Source organism: Mastacembelus armatus, chromosome 11 (assembly GCF_900324485.2).
Source record: "Mastacembelus armatus chromosome 11, fMasArm1.2, whole genome shotgun sequence".
NCBI classification, from domain to species: Eukaryota; Metazoa; Chordata; class Actinopteri; order Synbranchiformes; family Mastacembelidae; genus Mastacembelus; species Mastacembelus armatus.
The window spans coordinates 9,742,340-9,764,442 of record NC_046643.1 but is presented as its reverse complement, the minus strand read 5'-3'; the positions used below and the strand labels follow the sequence as shown (position 1 = coordinate 9,764,442).

The window sequence follows — 22,103 nt, the reverse complement described above, 5'->3', positions numbered from 1 at the left end:
AAGTTCTCAGACTGAATCTGAGCAGTGTAGTTTGTCTGGCTGCCTTTACACACGATTTCCCTGCTTATCTTGTACTCAATCAGGGGTTTCTTCTCTAGACTGTGAAATACATTTGTGGTACTGCTCTTTTTTTAGTCTTCTTACATGTACCTTACAGAAATTATTGTGGTTTGTTGTGGATCTTACATTTTACATCTTAGAACCAAACCACTCACATAATGTCAAAGTTGCTCTTTTTCTTGGGGGAAGCTTCTTAACTTAGCCACAACTTGCTTTCATATTTCAGCCAAGCTTCTTGCTTCTTGCTTCTTGCTTCTTGCTTCTTGCTTCTTGCTGCTGCTGCTGCTGCTGCTGCTGCTGCTGCTGCTGCTGCTGCTGCTGCTGCTGCTGCTGCTGCTGCTGCTTCACTTTATTAATTTAGAACATCTGTCAGTATCAGTCTGTCATAATAGATTTTTCTTCACAAAAGTGAAGCTTTTATAAAGTGAAGATTTTATAAAAGGTATGAAGGTCAAATGGCTTTTTCTATTGTGGTCCCACAGGTGAAAACTGTCTCTAAGCCTAAGGTCTTAAGAGTCTTCAGGATGAAAACAAAGCTGTAACACCAAATGGTGAACCAGTTTCAAAATCTGTCCAGGCAGGTTACCACTGACCTACTGACCTACAGTTTACTTTACCCGCATACAAGTGAGTAAGGTAACACTTGACTTGAGACTCACACATCCAGTGGCCGGGATCTCTGCAGCTAGAGGGACTCTGCCACCTTCCTGTCTGGTCTGTCCTCACATGAAGTCATTCACCTGAAAACACAAAACTTATGGTTTCATACAAAACTCTTAAGGAATACTAAACTTGTACAGTATCAAACAGATGTTAACACTACAGCACACTAAGAAAGGCCACTCTTGCTTTAATTTAAGCAAAACTGTTTAGTAATTAGATACTGCCAAATATTCTATTATTATTATTGAGGATACTCTGTTAACCACTGAGAGAAACTCATTTCTGTGTCTAGTTTCACATAGGATAAAATCCACGCAAGGGAAGAGTAATATAAGAAATCCACGGACCTGCATCATGAATGTGCATGCATGTGTGTGAGTACTTTCTAACGCAGTGACTTACTGTGAGCTTTATGGCTTTCTCGGGTGCCACACCCAGTAGCTGTGGTACCAGACCTATCATTAGGAAAACGACAAGATCATTAGAACAAAAAAGTGTGCTGTGGTACCCCTACTCACACACACATACATGCATAAACCACTTCCACACACTCCACATTAAGCGTGGCTTCCTGATATATGCGGCCGACCCTGAAAGAACCCCCAAATCCCAAAGAGATCTATTGATGTGGAGTGTGGGGACATCAGAGTAGCAACAAAAGAGGGAAATAGAGAGATGAAGAAGAGGTAAAGAGATGATGAAGAGAGAGAAACAGCTTCCCAGAATAGGAAAAAAGGGCAGAATATAAAAGAAACCAACCAAAAGTTTATGCAGACCTCAATTACTACCCAGAGTTGGATAAAAATAAACAAAATAATCACAACAGAGCACAATGACAGTTGGCCTTCTGCCCAGGCGTGAGGCAAGAAGCGCGCACACATAAGCACACACAGATACTCACGTGTTACATTTTTCAATGCTTACATCCATTCTTCAACACTGAATGTGTTAAAACACAAAATGGGAATATATAATAATCTGTACTGATTTATTCTGGTAAAATAAATCAATAAAAAGAATGATCTCATCATCAACTCCAGAAGTAAGTTGTATTTTTTTTTTTTTTTTTTTTCCACTGCAGATTCTTCATTTGACACTTTGGCACTTTCAACTTCTCTTACATAACTACAGTTTGACTGTCAGGAAACCCGTCTGGCCATCTTTCTGGAGCCAGTCCTGTCTGTCCCTCTGTCTATGAAGCCATTCCACCCTTGATGGCCTTTGTGCTTCCCACAGAATTTGATGCATTCAAGTTTCCTCTTGGGAGCCCAGTGCTGTCAATCAAAAGGGCCTGCCACCATTCCTGAGGACCATTTCTAAAACTCTTTTTAACCCAACCTCAACAATACCCAAACAGACACACTAAGTCCAGTCTCTGTAGGCTGAGCAGGTAGTCATTAGGGATGTCTGGTACAATATGTGCATACCTACATGCCCAGGTGTGTATGTATGTCAGTATTCCTACATACCAGTGAATCTGTTCAGTGCTGGTGTATATGTTTGTGTGTAGGTCTAGATGTGCAACATGACCACATCATGGCACAGGTCTTATAATATGTGGCCTAGCGTCTGGTGTTCATTGTCCTATTCTGAAAGTCCCCAGCCTGTTGATAATCACTTCAAAGAGACAGGTCAAGAGAGAGGTGAACTCGCACCGCCCTCCTGCCCAACCTACACCTCTCCTCTCCTCTCCTCTCGTCTCTGCTCACGTCACTTCTTTTTATTGTCCCTGCTATTTACTTACTCCTTTCTTCTTTCTTTCTTTTGTGTAATCTCAGCTCTGGATTTTCCAAAATCTGGATTTGTCATTCTGTAAATTGCTTTTGATGAACGTTGCTTTTAAATACAAATTTGGAGATTTACTTTAGCCTTCTTTTTTTTTTTTTTTTTTTAGCTACCATGATCAGAGAAATACTGTTGTTGGAGTGTTGTTCACATGCTGAGATAATGATGTGGAAAGTACAATAATAGTGATGCATTTAAAAAGAACATATAATATACATTACAAGTATAAGCAGCTGTATTTGCTTCACTGCATGAAAAATGCTGAAAGGAGTTCTCTAAGTTGGTATGAAAGGTAAACGTAGAAACTGTGGTGGATTAGTAGAAATAACTGTATGTCGGTATTTTACAGTTCTGCCTGAAAACCAATGAAAGTATGACTGTATATGAACCACCTTCTTGAAGCAGTCAAATATATTAATATTGCTAATATTGCTGTTATGTGTCATATAATTAGGCTGCTCAGAATAAAAACGTAAATACAGGAGGGATCAGTTAAACCTGATCGGTCCGAAGGTATGAGAGTGGTACTGATGCTCTAATCTAATTTACAGTAATTCACCAGCATCTAAATCCCAAACCCTTATATCAATATCTTTCCTACCAACTAAAGTGGTATAATAATGCTACAATATCATCATTGCCACAAGTTACTGAAATACAAAGTCGACACACTAAATCTGCACCATACACTTTCTAAATTAATTCAATTATTCATTGAATTAATGGATTCGGTGTTCAAATGCTTTCTTTTTTAAGGACGTGTTACTGTTAGCAAATGATAAAGCCTTTAGATAAGTGGTCAATACTTTACCCTTAGAAAACCTACTGATATAAATGAGGAGTAAAGAAAAGATTTTTTAAAATTTATTTTCTTGTAGAACTACACTGCTACCGACTTGTTACCTTACCTTCATTTAAAATATACAAACTATAAGTAATTACCTGCATGCAGTGCAACCACAAATGTAGATTCAATGGCGTGCTGGCCAATTCCCAAAATAAAGAGCTGTAATTATAAACTATGTACCCTGATTACAGCTGAGGTACTTTCTGGAAATACATTTTCTTGATTAGATGTTTAAATATATTTTTTCCATGATGTGAGCCATGCAAACAAAATGCACTTTTGTCATATTAGGATGTTAGAGCAAAGCCCTTTATACACTGCCTGGCACTGCCAAGACAGGATTATGGCAACATTTTGCCTCCATACACTTCTGTGGAAAAAGGTAAAACCATGGGATGTGCAGCCAAAGGGACTGTGGCAAAAGCACATCAAAAGCTGTTGTCCTGAAAAAAACAAAATGCTTTGTCTTTCTGACGCTCTATTTCACGTCACACTGGACATCACATTAAAGGTCACGACTCTGCTATTGGGATGCTGGTAGCTGTCTAAACACTGGGGTGACATTTAGAGTTTTTTTTTTTTTTTTGCTTTAATAAACTTAACGGTTGATGTCAATACCATCTCTATCTAAAACACAGAAAACCATTTGGATGAAATCAATAAATAAATGTTTTTCTGTGTTTTGGGTGACACACTCCTTTAAAAGGAAGAAGACACAGCAAAGGAAGAGGAAGTCTGTGGAAGTATTGTTTAAAAAGTCATCAAAGTGTTTTGAGTCACAATGTCTTTGGCCCATCTGAAGGCCACAAACAGAAAGAGCGGACCCGAGGCGACAGACTTAATTAGAGAGAGACAGAGACAGAAGAAGAGATGGCAGACCTGTACCTCCTTATTAAGCTGTCTCCTTTGGGATAGAAGGAGGAGGAGAAAGAATGAAGGAAGGGAGGAGGAGTAGGAAAACAGTGGGGAGTCTGGAGCCAAACACAAGGCCTAGGCACCACCCTGCACCCCCCACCTTCATCATCTCTCTTCTGATCACTCACACAGGTACAAAAGAATCCACACAAGAGGTTTTTCCCATGGCACGCAAAGAGGCGAGGGACAGCACAGAGTGAGAGAGGGATGGTAGAGCAAGGGAAGGAGATCGAGCGAGAACAAGAAAGAGAGGGAGCACTTCTCTTTAAGCAGGGGAGCGACCGTTGCTCTTGTAAGCAAGGTACAGGGCAATAGAGGGGCCATTGTCCTCTCTCTCTCACCCTTTTCTTATGAGGACAGCAGAGGGCGGGGGGCAGGTATGAAGGCAAGCGGGTAAGTAGGGTGGGTGCGTGTGTGGTGGAGTGAAGGTATGCAGGAAGCCAATGGGGCGTGACTCTTACCCCCAGCCACTGAGCCAAGGGTGAACCTGTAGACCGACTCTGCCAGCTGGACAAGGACAGAGTGAGAGCCGTCACTGCTGCTTGATCAGAGAAAAAAAAACAGAATGAAATTAGTTAAAAAAAAAAATAAAAAATTTACAAAGAATTAAAGAAGACTCAGCAGCTAAAGAGACACATGATATTAGAGAGGCGACCGTTACAGATATTGATTTCTCTATAACAGTCCCTTATATACTTCAGTGCTGCTTCTCATAAAGTGATGCATGCCACACATCTAATTCCACCACCCACCAAGCTAAATAACAGGCTATTAAATCAATCATTTGCCACACCAGCTGTCATGAAGGACACTGGTACACAGGACCGGTCACTGAATAAAATTATGCTGACAAGACCAAGGAGAGGAAAAGTACTAGAATGATGATAATAATAATAATAATGATAATAAATACACTGTAAAAATACACTAGCACATACTATGTAAAGATGTGCAGTAATTGATGATGTACCTGCAACATAATGTTAAGCTAAAATCTCCATGTGAGGCAACTAATGATTATTTTTCTTTACCACTTAATATGTTCTTAACTAATTATTTGCTTATGAAATGTAAGTAAATGTTAAAGTAAAGCTGAAATCAGTCAATGTTTAGGGTTTTTTTTGCTAAAACACATCAAATGATCCTTTTCAAAACTATAAGTGCTTTTCTAGCCTTTCATAATACAATAGGTCATCATGACTTTTGGGTTCAATATAATTCGTATTGTGCCAAATCACAATAAAAATCATCTCACTCACTTTACAATGAACATTAGTCCGAGAGGAAACTGTGTGACTTCATCTGCACCAGTCTATAAGAGTATTTGCCAAATAAACCTGGAATCAAAGTAATCTTAGTGCACCTGTGTCACCACAGCATTAACCACACAGCTAAACCCGCCAACATTCCCCCTCCGCCACCTGAGGTACCTGTTGCATTGTCTGGGCTGCACCAGCACTGGCCTCTTGACCCCAGGGGGGGTGGGGGAGTGGAGTGTGGTAAGTATGTGTGTGTGTGTGTGTGTGTGTGTGTGTGTGTGAACTTCACCCTATTAACTACTTCTGTTGTAGCTCTAAGGTTAAATCAGCCGTCAACAAATATTGGTTTATTTCTACTGTCCAACGCCTCTTTAAATCAAGTGTGTACAAATACAGCCCTAACTGAAGATTGGTCTAACATGCTTGCGAGGACTGCTGTTCTTAGAAGAAACAAAAATGCCATATATTTATCACGGCGTCCGCTTTCGACCTTGACCTTGGTTACATTACATGCACCCAACTACCCCTTTGTCCTCAGTTGAGCGCAGCATTTTTAACTTCTACATCCTGACAACCAATGGAAACTGGCAAGACTAACTGTCAGGGTGTTTGAGGGAGACGTAAGAACAACTTAACAGGGTATAAAGAGAAAAAGGCAAACGGTAAACATATAGGGAAATAAGAGAGGGAGAGAGAAGTAGATCAAAAAAGGAAATGGAGAGAACAAGCAAAAGATGAGAAGTGAATGCTCCAGCTAGCTGGCGGCCAGCCCCTGAGGCCAAACCACAAGGGCCTAAAGTGGCTCATTGTGGTGGGACTGGCGTCTGTGTAGTGCTGGGCCCCTTTGCTTGCTCCCCTTTGGCCCCAGCCTGCTCCAATATGGCCTGGCCAAGCCTTCACTATAGCGCTGGAACCACCAGGCAGCACAACTCTGACCAAAAAGTCAGAAAAAAAAAAAAAACAGTCCTGTGCGCATCTCTCTGACTGTCCGTATGACTTTCTTCTTGGCCTTCATTGAGAAATGGCCCTTAGTTAGTAGCTGTAAAGTTTTTTTTCCCCCCCACATGCATTTGCCACTTGAAGCATGTTTGTCTGTCTTCAGGTCTTGAGGATGGTTCTGCTTGACTTTATTTCCATAGATTTGTGAATTTTGTGTGTATGTTTTTCTAAGACATCAACCACATGTCAGGGAGCGGTCTAGCAGTGTTTTCTCTCATTCCTTTTAAGTTCCAGTCTGTGATGGGGAATTACTTGGACTAAAATTCGGTCTGAACCTTTGTATGAACTTTTGGAAATGAGCTAGTCTGATGAGTATTGGCTGAATGGCAGCTTTGAAACAAACTTTCCACTTTATACCTGCGTTTCCTGTATTTCTTTAAGGTACATTTACTACGAAAACAAGGTCTCTATGAAGTAATTGTGAAATTTATGCCAAAATCCCAAATGAAGATGACGTTTTAGTTTTAAGGATTAATTACCTTAACTATTAATCTCAGTCACCTCTAAACTGACATCTAGCTCTTGAGAATGTATCTAGATGAATCTCGATCAAGAAAAGAGTTGCCAGTGTGGAAAAGGAAACCAAATACATCAACAAGTCTTCATATTCAGTACCTGTCTCTGGACGCCTGCCAAGTAGTAGGGTAAGGCGCCTTCCTCCGAGGGAGTGATCTTCTCAGTGTCCACTAAACCAACACGTCTGGTGAAGAGAAGAATAAAAAGAGTGAGAGGTTTCAAGTAACTTTTAACTGTTGTAAAAACTCTCAGTGGATTATAAGATTTCATCCATGTATCACCAAGTCCATGACCTTTGCAAGCCCAATCTGTCAAGCTGAAGTTACTCAAGGTTTACAGATACTCTGCCATTGTTCCATGTGAAAATATTGTGGCATTCAAAGACGCAGACTTGTGCTTAGCATGATTGCATTAGACAACTGATCTATAAGAACTGACAACTCCCACTCCTTTATCGCTTCATCCAAGTATAACAAAGATATTTAACCTTTGGACAGAAAACTGCTGCCTTTCTGAGACTTTCCATTACATCTCCATGATGGTCCCAGATTTCTGTAGCTGAGGGAAAAACGAAGGCCAAACCCTTCCCCCCCAACCTGAATATTGGGGCTATTATCTCTCGCATCTCCAATCAAGGGGAGTGGAGAGGGCTATTAAAGTATCCCATTGCCCAGAAATAATAATCAGGTGGTGTCTCAGGCCAGGGTTAGAAATTATGAGTGCACTGGTCGGGCCACAAGGCAGACACAAAGGAAGTAGGGGAATGTGAGACATATACAGTTGTTTTGTGACATGTATCATGGGGACTGGAGCTGCCCTTTTTAAAGATAAGTAGGAGTTTTGATTGGTTTTGGACTGGCAGAGGATTCTCTGGCACTGATGTAGTCATGTTTGATACTTTTGATCCGTTGCAGAGATGTTTAAGAAGGAAGAAAGAGCTCAAGTCTCAGGTATGAGCCCTGGGGCTGAATGAGCACTCTGGGGGAGAACTGTGAGAAAAACTTACACAACACAACTCTGTGACTAGCTGCAGAGAAACAATTGACTGAAATATGAATTTGTTTGTGAGAGGATTTCCCTTCATTACCACTGTAATATAGCTAAAAATATGTCAGTGCTCAATGAAAGAGACAAAGGTTATTCACCCCTAGACTAAATACTATACATGACAATTTTCCTAAAATATTGTGACTTTATCAAAATGAAGGTATTAAATCAAAACAGACGGTTTTGGGTGCTTTTTTTTTCATTATTGAGATTTCAGGGCTGTTTTTTGCCCGTGCATGTTTCTATGTCCGTCTTACCCCCAGGGCTCCGACATGTCAATGAGGTGAAAGAGGATGTTGACCTCCATGGGTGTCACCTGACCAAACCTCTAAGCTGCCACAATAAACACCACTATGAAAAAAAAAAAAAGATTTTAAAGTAGTTTTTACTATAATGACAAGAAACAATAAGTACTATGCCTTAAGATAGATAGCAACATTTGTAGACATGCATCTCTGATTTAAAAACATAGAAACACAATATTACTGTATATAACATTCGCCACAGGCTAAAAATATTTTATATCCTATTTTTCCATTTACCAGTGCCTTTGTGTGTCCTGGTCATTGTGGTCACAAACTAAAGAGTCAAAACATTTTTCTCTCCAGCCACATCCTCTAGCTCAGTCTGGGGGATCCTGAGATTTTTGGAGGCCAAATGACATATAAATAATTGTATGTATTACTTGATGCCTGAACCATCTCAACTGCTTTAATTACTGCCACAGGACCAACTCAGCCCATGCCAGACTTTTGCATTTTGCACAATGTCATGCACTAAAAAGCAAGTCCTAGAAACACTTTAACTTTTCAACTCTAACTTCAAACAGCAACTCTCTTTTAACCTGCCTTAGAACCGTTGGCTGCAAACTGCTCCGGCACATGCTAGAGATGGCCTCTGTTTAAAATGCCAGTGGCTGTTTAAAATGTTAGTGCTTTACGGTGGATTTGTTCTCCAAGTTCAGCCACTGACATATTTCCCTCTGTGACCTGGCTGAAATGTGCACCTGAGGAGTGTCAAAGCATGTCAAATTCATCTTAAGAAAACAGAAAGGAAAATACGGCCAAGGAGAGTTATGGACTTTAAGAGGTTTTTTTTAATGCAGTTTTAGTATTTTGTAACTTAAGGCCTGGTCTATTGTTGGTAGAATAAAGAACAGGTTGACTGTAGGTTGGCTTACAGTGGAGGAGTCAGCATTGTTTGACCTGCTTTATTCGAGAGCAGCAGGCTGGGGTTGTGACAAAGTCGTCCTACACTAAAGACATTCACTCCACTGCGGCTCAGTTTTACCCCTGAGGCATACTCCTTCTCTCTCTCTCTCACAGTACATACATATACATATATATATATATATATATATATATATATATATATGCTGATAACCTGTCCATTTGCAATGTGTAGTCACCACATGCATGCACATATACACACAACTACAAATTTTATATTTACTTGCCTCCTTGTAAAGTGATCTAATCATTATTCTATTAAAATAAGCGAAACACAACTATCTTGTCCACACAAAGTCACCTTGCAGAGTATAAACTATAATCTCACATTTTTAAACTGACAGACGATGACAAAAAGACCAAGGTGAAAGCTGATGTGGTGCTGATGTTTTCCAGATACTGCACTTTGCTAACAGAATCAGCATGCTAACAATGTCAACAGGGATAATGTTTACCATTGTCACCAACATGGTTTATTTAGTATGTTCGCATTTTCACATTTGCTATTCAGCTCTAAAGATGAAGTATTGGTGAGTTGGATGGGAATTTTGTGGGAAATCTGTAAAGAATCTAAAACATTTAACAAACTAAAAATTCAGACTGATGAAAAGTTGTGGGAGCACCAGGGTCTGTTCAACTGATCCTGATGGGAACATTAATATTTGCACCAAATTTCAAAGCAGTCCATCCAATAGAATTTGACTGAAAAACTGAAATGTCACATCTTTTTAAATTTCACGGTTGTACTAGAAAACCAATTCACGGTGTCACCAGTATGATCCAGTTTTATCAACAATAGCTGTACAAAATTTCATTCCAACAGTTACTGAGACATTTAAGTCTGCACCAAAGTGGTGAACCCCATAGTGAATATACACTTCTTCAGCACACACACCTGATTTTAACCTGCTGACAAAGATGCACAGTCATGATTTGCCTTGTGGTGGTAAAGTGCTGGCTCAATAAAACATGTTCTGCAAAAGTCTCCTGTACACATATACACAGAAACACACACGTGTGCACTCACTTCTGCGTAGGTGTTATGCACTGTAATGAAGTCCCAACGGCAAAACGGTGGCCTTGCTGCACATACGGAATCAATCAGGATTATTACACATTTGTGCATGCTTGGCTCTGTTAATGCATTTTAGTGCTTGTGTGTTAGTGAAAAGTCAGTTACAAAACACACACACACACTTGATATGCGCGGGTGTGTGAACAGTATGTGTTTGTGAACCAGCTAGTAGTACACAGAGTGGAGTCCAGTCCCCAAGGAGTCCTTAATGACTCAGGGAGTGGAGGGTGGTAGCTGTGGAGGTCTGGCTGGCTATGGGCCATAGCGGGTCAGGCCAAGCCCAGACTTGGTGTACCCATGGTGGGAACAGCCTTGGGACTGTACAGGCTCTTGGTCTGGGTTGGGTATGGTCCACACCCCTGATAAGGCTTCAGATAGCATCATAAGGTCCTGGCCCTGGGCCATGTGGAAAGAGGTCAGAATTGTTTCTTAAAGACAACCAGAGCAGGAGAGAGGGAGTTGGGAAAAAAGAGACAGAGAAAGCCAACTAGGCTTCCTGCCAAGAATTGAGGAGAGGAATGAGAGACAGCAAGTGGGGCAAGCAAGTGAGAGAGATAAGGATTTTTTAAAACTATTTATGGGAGACAGAGACACAGAGAACATATCCAAAAAAGATAAACCCTGCTGGATCAATACAAACCAAATTTTCCCTTCATGTAACTTTCCATCTTTGCAATTAGTTTTCCAAAAAGAGTTGTACGTACTGAAGGTTCGCTTGATGTACAAGGTTTGACAGCAAATCACAGCCTCAAAAGTGGGCACATAATTAAAAAAAAAAAAAAAAATCAAGCTTTCCTCTTGAAGAACTAAAAATCTCATTATCTACCAAAAACATCCCAGGACAAATAAAGTGGTCCTTAGTTCATTGCCAGGATGTCTAACAGACAGGACAGGCACCATCAGGGATAGTGGGTATGCAGTACGTGTGCTGGGTTAGATCCAGCATGCCCATTTAAATGCCACCGGGAAGGAAGAAAACCAAACAAAAACAAGTTTCCACCCTCCTTTCATCACACAAAAAAATAAATACATTATTTGGAAAAACATTCAATATTGCCTTCAGGCCTGAACTGTATTAGTTTGTGCACGTGAGCACACAAATACACATGCGAGGAGAGAACACCCCTACGTGTAGGTGCATATCGTTTTTTTACTTTATTTTTTTGGTGCCTGTGTTAATGTGTGTGTTTTTTTGTGCGTCTGTGTGTTTTTCCTACCCAGGTACCTTTGGTGACTTCCACATCTTGACGGTAGCCAGCCAGACTACTGCAGATCTTTCTGATCAGAGTAGCGAGTTGAAGCCACTGAAGTAGGAGAAGCTAACCTGATGAGATACGCTCCCACCCACAACCTGGGCAAGGAAGAAGAGGAGGAATTCAACAGGAACCCAAACACATACACAACCACAAAGTGAAAAAATGTTTCTGGGATGTGCCTCGATATTATGATCATAGCATAAGAACTAAAACATCACACATAATGAGAAAATCTTGACAAACACTTGTGGTTAATCAGAAACATTTCCTCTTCACCATTGCTTTACCTGTTTCAATAGCTACTTTTTCCATCACGTGACAACCACTCTCAGAGCTTAATTAACTTTCTTTATGAGGTGGAGGAAGTTATAAAAGAACAGAAAATAGAAAAAAGGTAAATGTACTCATGGGGGCATTCCTGACTGCCCACAAACTTTTTTTTTTTTTTTTTAACATAACCCAGGATCCCATCTTTATCAAATCAGGCTGTCAAACTATCAGAGGCACAGGGCTGAATGTTGTTTGTTTATAAAGTGTGTATAAAGTGCGGCACATTCCCTGAATGTTGTTGCCTGTTTTAGGTAGCAAAGGGAACAGGAAAATTTTGAGCTTCCTTTCACTAGATGGCACTGTTTGCTTTACAGACACATGCAGGAAGGGCGCTTGCAGCTTTTTGTGTTTGCAACAAGAGAGAGAAGCTCTGGGTTGGATGAAACTGCCCTAACAGAGAGACACTTTTGTATCTGTTCATATCTATGAGCCCATAAACACGGATCTTCCCAGGACATCCAGTCTTTCACAGAGGGCAGAGAAGGAAAAATATTTGGGGGAAAAAGAGTGTGGCCCTGATCATTTACCATGTTTGGTGAGTGAATTAAAGGTTGCTGTTTCACTGTTTCTGTTCTGCCATAATATCTTCTTTAATGTTTCTGTAGTCTTTATAAGGGTCTTGATATCAGTGTGTGTGTGTGTGTGTGTGTGTGTGTGTGTGTGTGTGTGTATATGGGAGAGTTTACTAACAGCACACCAAGATGTCTGGTCACTGAGGTAAACACAGCAGAGAAAATGACAGAGTCTACAAGGTGTTTATGAAATGGGGCAAGACATGGACAGAGACACAAGAAGTGCACACGCGCAACAAAAACACTAACGCACTTGAAGAGAAGAAAACACAAAAAAGACAAACATCTCAGAATTCAAAACAAATAAGACACACACACACACACACACACACACACACACACACACAGCTGCTCACACACAAACACAGGCAGAAATGATGGACTGTAAAGCTCCAGTCTCCATCTATCTCTGTCTCTCTTCCCATTCAGCTGGCCTGCTTGGCTTTGACACTGCCAGAGAGGTTAGACTTAATGACATGTTGGGAAAGAGACAGAGAGACACGGGGGAGGGAGAGAAGGAAAGAGGGGTGGTTGAGAGAAAGAGAGAGAGAAAGAAAATGAAGGGATGACAAGAGAGGACAGATGAGAGGTGACAGAAAAGGTAAAGAGGAAGAAGAAGAAATGAGAGATAGACAGCTGGAGAGGAAGAGAAAGCCACGGTGTTTGGTTGTGGAAAGAGAGAAAGAAGCAAACACAGGGAAGAGAAAAAAAAAACAAAACAAAAAGAAGTAGTGACATATAAGAAAACAGTTCTGTCTTTACCTCTTGGCATCTGATTTTAGCAACCAAATTTGTAGTAGATGTTTCTTATAAGCTTTATATACAGAGGCATTCCTTACACAGCAACACAGAGTGCATTACCCAAAGAGTTTGTTAAATACATATATAGTTATATCAATACTGTTAGTGTGATGAATACAGATGTGCAGTCACCATTATTATGGCCAAAGAGCAGCTAAAATGTTAGACAGCAACACTGTACAGTAGTGTGACCAACAAATGTATCTATTTTAGTGCTGTTGTTTAAAAAAAACGTTAACAAATAATGACAAAGTATCTCAGTGGTACACAACAGTGACCAAACTCACTATTTTTAAAGTTGGTTCTGTGGATGACAGTAAAACAGATGAGTAAACCGCAGAGCCAAACAAAAACCCCACCGCCACGAGGCATTCCTCCACGAAGGGTGTGAGCTCGTGCGGCCGGATGATGACCATGATGTCCCTAAAGTCCAGGTCTGAGACGGAGCCGCTGTGGGCTCGGTCCTGCTGGATTAACGCTTGCTGCGCATGTTTCAGCTGCGCCTCCTGTGAAAGTGAGTGCAGGGAAGAAAGGAGGGAGGCCTAGCTGTTAGTTCATACAATAAATTCATATTTACTGTACAGATTTGTTGTGGTACGCCTTTTTTTCATGTCTTAATAAATCAAAATCCACATTTACTCTCACACATAAAACACATATGCCTAAAAACACAACATTTACTTTTATGTGCCCCCTTGTGCTGTAGCCCCCTCTCAGTTACAGGGAGACAGCGTTTGGCCAGGCTTCTTCCTTGTCCTTCTCCCAACAGCGACATGCCTACTGTGAGGCGTCCCTTGGGCTTTTCACACCCTCCCCAAATCCCCATTAAAGCCACTTGAGGGGGAAACATACAAACACACGCACACAGAGATTAACGTGCACACACAGGCAAGTCAGCTAATCACCCAACTGCTCACTTTGTCTCTCTTCTTGTACACACATACACACAAAGGTCCACAGGGACAACAGCAGGCAGTGGTGGGGACAAATCCCACAAGGTTTTTGAAATTAGCAACCATTATCAGTGCCTGCAACCACAAGTCTACAGAGAGAGGCTGTAAACAAACCACTGCCACAGACGCTTCCTCTACCTTCCAACAAGACACTCAGTTACAGCTAAAGTCAGGGACATCAAAACAATAATAATCCGCAAAGAGTCATTTTTTAATACAGTCATAAGTGTGGGGACACAAAGCTAAACCTAGTTGGTTTGGCTGTTGACTCACCTGCAGTGTATTATGGCCTTTAGGTCAAAAGAGCCAAAATATAATAACATGGCTATTGTATTTTTATGTAACAGGCTTGTGACCAAAAACAAAGATATTCAAGCTTACAAGTACAAACCACTGTATTAGTTCAACTAAGTATCTGTGTAAAAAGAGTTTTGAGAGCTTTTTTCAATATTCATTTTTCCTTCACACATGTACACCAGAAATGATAAACTGCAGATGAATTGGCAACAGTTCTACTAATTAAATCGTCTTTTCAATTTTTTAAATCAAGACAAAAAAAAATATATTTCAAACTCACTTTAGCAGCTTCTTTTGTTCCTGTGATAGTTAAAAACTTTGGAATTTGAATTGTTGGTTGAACAAAACAAGCAATTAAATCAAAATTGTTAGCACCACTATTTTATATTTCACAAGCAAAATAATTCAGTGATTAACTAAGAAGTATTCACCACAGTACATTACCTTTACATACAGTACCTGTAACCAGACTATAAAATATTTCTCCATTTAAGAAATACAACATATATCTGATTTCTTTTCTTTACACACACAATCCCATCTCTTTCTAATTTCCAATACGTACGCATAGAATAAATCATAATATATCCAAATGTTTTTAACTGTTTCTTTTAAAAAGTACTGAGTCATAGTTTTAGTACAATTATTGTGTTTTTAAGTACAAAATAAAGAATTATCAATGTATTCAAGAAGAATGGACATTCTTTTTCAAACCACACACGTTGAACAAAAAGTACTGTGGGGGGACTGATTAAATCTTGAATAATGCGTGGCATTATTCAATTGTTTGATTCAGATTTTATTGTTATAAATGGAATTCAACAAAGTGGTATTACCACAACACAAAACCCCTATGAGACTATGATTTATTGTTGTGTTGAATTTGAGTGATACTTCACTGACAGCGTAACTGATCGAACTCTAAATTCGCAGCACCCAAGAGAAACGACTGTGGAAGAGTGACATTTACACAAAGCTGAGTGGAGACCGGAGGGGAGTAAGAATAGACATTGCAACAAAAGAGCCAGATTTGCAAAAACACCAAATGTAGCAGTCATGTGTCAATATCACCTATAAGCACAGCAGGGGCTCCACAGAGTGTATAAGTAAGTGGAAAGCAAGGAAACGAAGAGAGAGTGACATGCGTAAACACTTCCAAAGTAAATAAGGTGAGATATTTTGGTGTCAGCATCCTGAGTGTCGTGACTCACTTCTCCGGTCGGTTGCGAGTAGGTCAAAACACTTTGCTGAGAAATAAACTGGAAAGAGGAAAGGGAGGAGGGCAGCTAAATATCTAAAGTCAAAACATAAAGGAAAAGTAAAGAGGTGATTTGTTTTGCATGTATAATTGTGTTTATATGCTAAAGTACAGATAGAGATTTGTCTGTGCATCTGTAAATGAAGAAAAAAAAAAACAAAACATGTTTCTTTGGACAAGTCAAAAGTCTGAAAAGCTGCACACACGCTGCAACAAAACAACTGTGGGCCAAGGGATACAGCAGTTTATAGTTTCAGCCTCTTAAAACCTTAACTTGCTGCAACATGCTGCAATGTTTCAGGGGCATGGTTTTTATTTGGGAGGGGATTCAGGGAGGCAGTAGATATAAAGCTAGGGGCTTAAGCCAACAAGAGACCGCTGAGGCATTTGCAGTCACTCTAATTGTCCTTGGTTGAGAATAAAAACACATTATAAGCCACCTTTGTTTGTTTTCAATTGGCTGGGATTCTTTCACCCTTCTGTGCAAAACTTTAACAATAGCTATGAGTCGAACATGATTGTGTCTCTTTTTCGGTCTCTGCTTCTCATCAGCTAAAACTATTGCAAGGAGAAGATTAAGCACAACTGCCCATTTACATGTGTGCCAGGGAGCCCTCTACAAAGAGATGTTAAGGGCTGCCCACTGATTCTTGGGAGAGGCAAACATATAATTGGGACTTTTAAAATTTGAGCAATGCCAACAATTTATGTTTTTTTTTTTTTGAGTGCTCGGAAAGAAGTGGGACATGTGGTGTCCCCTCCATGTAATTCAAGCTCTTTACTTGCCAACATTTATAATATGGGCTACCATGTGCCACTTCTCTGGACATTGGTAATACCATTGCCAGAGACAACATCATGCTGACAGTGCGAGCTAAGCCTTGGCCAGAATCCACGCGTGAGACAGGAAAAATGCATGTAATTGGTGAGAATCTCTGGCTTCCATCAAGACAGTAATTGGCCAGAGAGAGCCCTTGTGAGAAATATGCGGCGCAAACGTTTTCCCCGATAATCCCATCTTGGGAGCATCTGGCAGTGGCGTGGTTACAATGGCAGAAAAACACAATAAACACATGCATGTATGGCAGGAAGAGGAGGAAATGAAGGATGGGAACATTCTTGGCGGGGAAAAGCTGGTGATAGGGAATTATTAAAATAACTGAAAAATATTCAAAATATGGTACGTGGTTCGGTGTTCACAACTCCGAGTACATTTAAAGTTGCACAGTGTAGTTAAACATACGTGCCTTGTCATTAATCACCAAAGTCGCTGATAACACACTATAGACTGTACTGTCAATACCTGAATTTTACTTATACTTAAGTAGTATAATTGCAGTAAGTAATCACAGTGTTATTAATGTATGTTATTAGTCTTACACACTTTAATAGCGCCAACAAAAACATTAGACCTCTCAAGTTAAAATATTTCAAATAATAATAACAGTGTTTTACAAATGTCAATACACCAGTGAAACAACTGATAAAGTCCAGGTTGGTATGAACAACACTTCATTTAAAGTCTCCATCAAACATCCCTTGGCTCTGTCTACACAGAGAGGCATCCTACAATAACGGTAAATTCATTTTCTTCTGTCATTTATTAAGCCATGAATCAAAAACTCTGAGAAGTGATCAAACACAGGGAGCATAGGGAGGAAATGTGCATTTCATAGCTGAGCAATGAGCGCGACTGGCTGCTAGCCTGCTTCTGTGAGGAGCTGGAAACCACTGAGTGAGTGACTGGGAGGGAACTGGGCACGCTGTCAACGCAAAGTACAGCAACTACTGGCCACAAAGGCACACAGTTGCACTCGTGCACGCAGACACGAGCAAAAACAAGCACACATGAGTACACAAACACCGACATAAACACAGATGCACAAAGCCTGCATTCCGCTGCTCACACATCTGGGAAAGCTGATAAACACACATGCACAGAATCACACATATGTATAGGCACACATACTATATGTTCAAACACATGCACTCAACAGAAGGACACATGCACATATAACAATGTCCCAATATTCATGTGTTGCTGCCCACTGTGTGCAAGCCATCTGGTCTAAGTTAAGTGTAATATAAAAAGCTCATTCAGATACATGTTGAGTGTGGATGCAAACTTGGCGCAGCTAAGGCCCTCTCACCCACCCCCTCTCGCTGCTCAGACTTGATTTAAGTCTAGACATCATATTGGAAAATGGCTCACACGGCACAAATACGCTAGGAATATTCCAGCTATGCTATTTACGGAGGTAGAACTGTGGCTCTACCTGCTTCAAAACTGGTGGAGTGGAGTAAAATGCTGGTTGTACATCAGCTAATGGAAAACAAAAGCAGAAAATATTCCAAATATATAACTTTAGCATTTCATTAATGACTAATCTGGTCAATATGGAGGACTGTGCTTGAGAGGGATAGAAGCAGGGAAAACCAGTGTTCATTTGTATGAGAGCACATTTATCTGACCAAGCTCAGATAAGTATCTAACAATAGAGTTACATGACAAGGCAGCTTAAACAGCCTGCACCAAATTGAGAGACAAAAAGGCACGACAAGATGAAGAGAATGTGATCACATGTCAGAAGAGTGGAAAAAGAAAGGGCACCTGAGAGATGAGGAAAGCAGGTGACTAACATGAAACCTACCAGATAGAAACTGAGTGAACTCTCCACTATCCAAAGAGCAGCTGTATGAACTCACAGTCCCAGTTGAAGGGGATGTGCTGGTGGATGGTGGTCTGGCTGAAGACCTGTTTCACATCCTCTCCAGAGGAGTCAAAAAAGAGACAAGCAGCTGCTTTAATAACCTATGAATCTAATAAGTCCAATGAGTTGCAACCATAAAAGGTGGCAGTGTGAAAATATTTCATTATATTATTTCATACTTCATTTCAAGTCGTGCATTAAAAAAAAGTTTCTTATGTAAATCCATAGAAATAGTATCAGCAAAATGTACATTAAGTATCCAAGATAACTCATTTGTTTTGCAGACTGAAAGAAACAAAAGCCTTGAGATTAAGGTTTTATGTCCCTTGGGTTATTGTTACTTCCAATAATGGAGAAGTAGCTTTTTTTTTTTTTTTTTTAAACCGTTTAACCAAAGTGTTTTTTTAACTGATTAAACGTTTTGTGGTTGAGTAAATGTGTCAAAATTCACCTTAGACATGAGTCTGAATCAGTATTAACAGTAACAGTTTGGTTAAGGGTTTACAGATTACACATTACCTTTAAAGCTAATGCTCTGCAGTAACCATGTATTTCAACATCTCCATCTTCTTCCTGTATGTTTATGTCTTCATAACAAAAAAATACTGTGATTCTTGCAAGTCGCGTCTTAACAAATAGCACGTGTTTCCTATCTTGCGGTTAACATTAGTAGTTATTTGTTTTTAGGGAACAAAAAAATGTCGGTGATTGTTTGTGACAAAACCTCAATCTACAGAACATAATTCTGCTCTGATTGAGACTGAAATCCATCAACTCTAAATCCGTCCTGAATGATACATGGCAGAATTTGTTTGAGCTGTGTAGGTTCTGTATTCTGAAGGAAAGCTTTTTCTTCTTACTTATGTTCTTCTGCCTGAACCCTCTAAGCCTCTACAGCCAGAGGACAGGGGAGACACTGAACATGAGTCCTAAATTACAGCCTTACTAAAGAAACAAAAACAAACCAATAGAGCGACCTGTTTCTTATTACCAAACAAGCCGTGCTGAATGAGCGGAGAAAGGAAAGAAACAATTTTTTTATAAAGACAGACAGCGAGCGAAAGAGAGAGAGAGGGAAAGGTGATATTTACTTCAGCTGAGCCTCACCTTTAGAAAGAAGACAACTTGTGCATTGTTTTTTTTGTTTTTAACTCTTTAAATGAGGCAATAAATATACAGCCTTTAACTTCTAAAAAAGAGAGCCCTCTACAACCTGGCGTTTATATTATCAGCTTTTATAGACATGTCAACACTCGATCTTCTTTTAGTTTTAATTTTTTTTTTTTTTTGTCTTTCTGGTTGAGACAGAAGTGAATTTCATAAATTGAGTTCTGTTGCAATTTTTTTCAACTCCCCCTTCCAACAAATTATCTATTTTTTTGTGTGTTCAAAATTCAAAACGCACTTAACAGAAATTGCTCAGGCTATTATCAAATAAAATTGGCTTTACAGAAAAATTTAAAAAAAATGAAAGAGTATAGACATTTATTGCATGAGAAAACAAACAGGCCTTTAATGCAACTGAGGGTTTTTAGCAGGTAATAAAGAAGGGAGTTCTTTATTTGGTGGCAGGGTGAGGTTCTTTAATCTAATGAACGGGGGGAAAAAAGGGTGCGGGAGAAAAAGGGAGAATTCTGTAATGTATCACAATAAAGCCGCTTTGACAGGTCTATAATGTCAGTCACAAGTCGTTTGCTTGCGGTAGCCCTAAGCAAGTGGCAGACACTGCAGACAGTGTTTGTGCATGGCATAATGTGCTATGTTTTTCATGCAATTTTCCACTTGTATGTGAGTCTCATAACTCACAGGCATTGGGATATTCATTAACCTTTGGGAGATGCAAAAAAACAGCAGACCTTTTAATTGCCACCAAGACAACGTCACTCTAATTGATCCTTTTAAATATGAAAATTTACATATGTGCATATATAATCACCCACAATGATCTTGCACCCTGTCGACAGCAACAATTAAAATGAAATTCACTTACTCTTCCCTGTTTGCGAGCGTGATGTGTGCACTGCATTTCAAATCAAGCCTAATGTGCTAACGCCTTGAACACCTACAGAAGGCTGGCATTAGACTTGTTTAAATCAATTAGGCAAATGTGAAATAAGCAACGAGTACAAATGTCTTCCCTTTTCACCTCGGAGCTTCCAGGCATCAGAGTAATGGTGCCAATCATGCATTCACATATATACATACACACACACACACACACACGCACACACACGCAGAGCTAACTACCCCCTCCACCATCTTCATCTTCATCTCCATCCTGTAGTTGCTACCTGCTCTCTCCACCTCCAGGCCTAACCTAATCTTCTTTACACACAAAATATAGGACCTGGTACAGTATTTTTGTTTGTGGATGCTGCCATAACAGAACAGATGAGCAGAGGTCAGACCTCCAAATAAATACAAGAGGATTTTGTATGCAAACTTCTTCAGTGGCACATTTAGGTGGAAAACTGTCAGCGCTCTCTCTGGAAAGGGCTGAAATAATAGATGTTTATCTGTTTATCAATGGAGTTAGATTCATCATCGAATTAAGTGTCAGTTAACACTCCATCTTGATTCATATTTATTAATTAGTATTACCTTTCAGGTCCGTAAAACACATTTACAGTATTTACATAGCTAATAGGTCAGTAAAATGCTACGTACATCTGTGTAAACCTGACTGACTATTTTATCTAATCCAGTCAATCCAAGGCCGAGTTACTCAATACAAGTGATCACTGCTTTATCAAACAGCAGGAAGGCAACCATGAAGAGGGGGTCTGGGCCGCATAGCACTGACTCAAACACAATAAACTCCTGATCAACCTAAAAGGAGAGAGGAAGACAGGTACAACTGTAAAAGGCTGCCATTTGAGTTGGTATATAGACTAAAGCTAACACGTTCACAGTGTGGGGAGGTACACTCAGCTGCACAAGACATCTTTAGAACTGTGAACAATAAGCAAGAGAAAGTGCTTGCAAAGAGGCGGGAGCACTTTGACAGTTACACAGCACAGACTTTATTCCATCAGCTGACATTTTGGCACCGACACGCCTTCTTCAGAGCTTAAAATACAAAGGTCACATCATATATAAATAATAATATAAAATAATCTGTGTCAAAAAGACAATTAGATCCAATTTTTTTTAAATTCATTACCCAATATACATTATGCAACCCATATACCCTTCAGACCTACATTTATAGTGGAAATATGAAGTAAGGTGACTATCCCACTGAGGAACACGGATAAATAAACTGGGGTCCTACTTATCTGCAAGTTCTTTTTCTTGCTTATTGTTTATCATTACTGTGGTACTTGTGGTTCAGGTTCCCTGTATAAATACTTCATCAGCTACAGGAGACACAGAAGTCTTTGACAGTCATTGAGTCATAATAAAGATATAATAAAAACTTAACCTAAGTTACAGGAATAAAAATAAAAAATTAATATTAAATTAATTAAAAACAAGTTATTTTAACACTTCATTAAACTATAAACTCCATTGTAATTAATGCCACACAG

General features: G+C 39.8%; 1 protein-coding gene across 1 annotated transcript in view; it reads right to left on the bottom strand.

Moving 5' to 3' along the window:
* The window catches only part of slc25a13 (solute carrier family 25 member 13), a 44,308-nt gene that overhangs the window by 14,863 nt on the left and 7,342 nt on the right, over positions 1-22,103 (bottom strand). Inside the window, 11 exon segments of the mRNA XM_026300238.1 lie at positions 1,126-1,178; positions 4,732-4,811; positions 5,957-5,964; positions 7,144-7,228; positions 8,349-8,442; positions 11,621-11,683; positions 11,686-11,746; positions 13,714-13,860; positions 14,164-14,188; positions 18,541-18,641; positions 21,304-21,393. Coding sequence (XP_026156023.1) covers positions 1,126-1,178; positions 4,732-4,811; positions 5,957-5,964; positions 7,144-7,228; positions 8,349-8,442; positions 11,621-11,683; positions 11,686-11,746; positions 13,714-13,860; positions 14,164-14,188; positions 18,541-18,641; positions 21,304-21,393 — 807 coding nt within the window.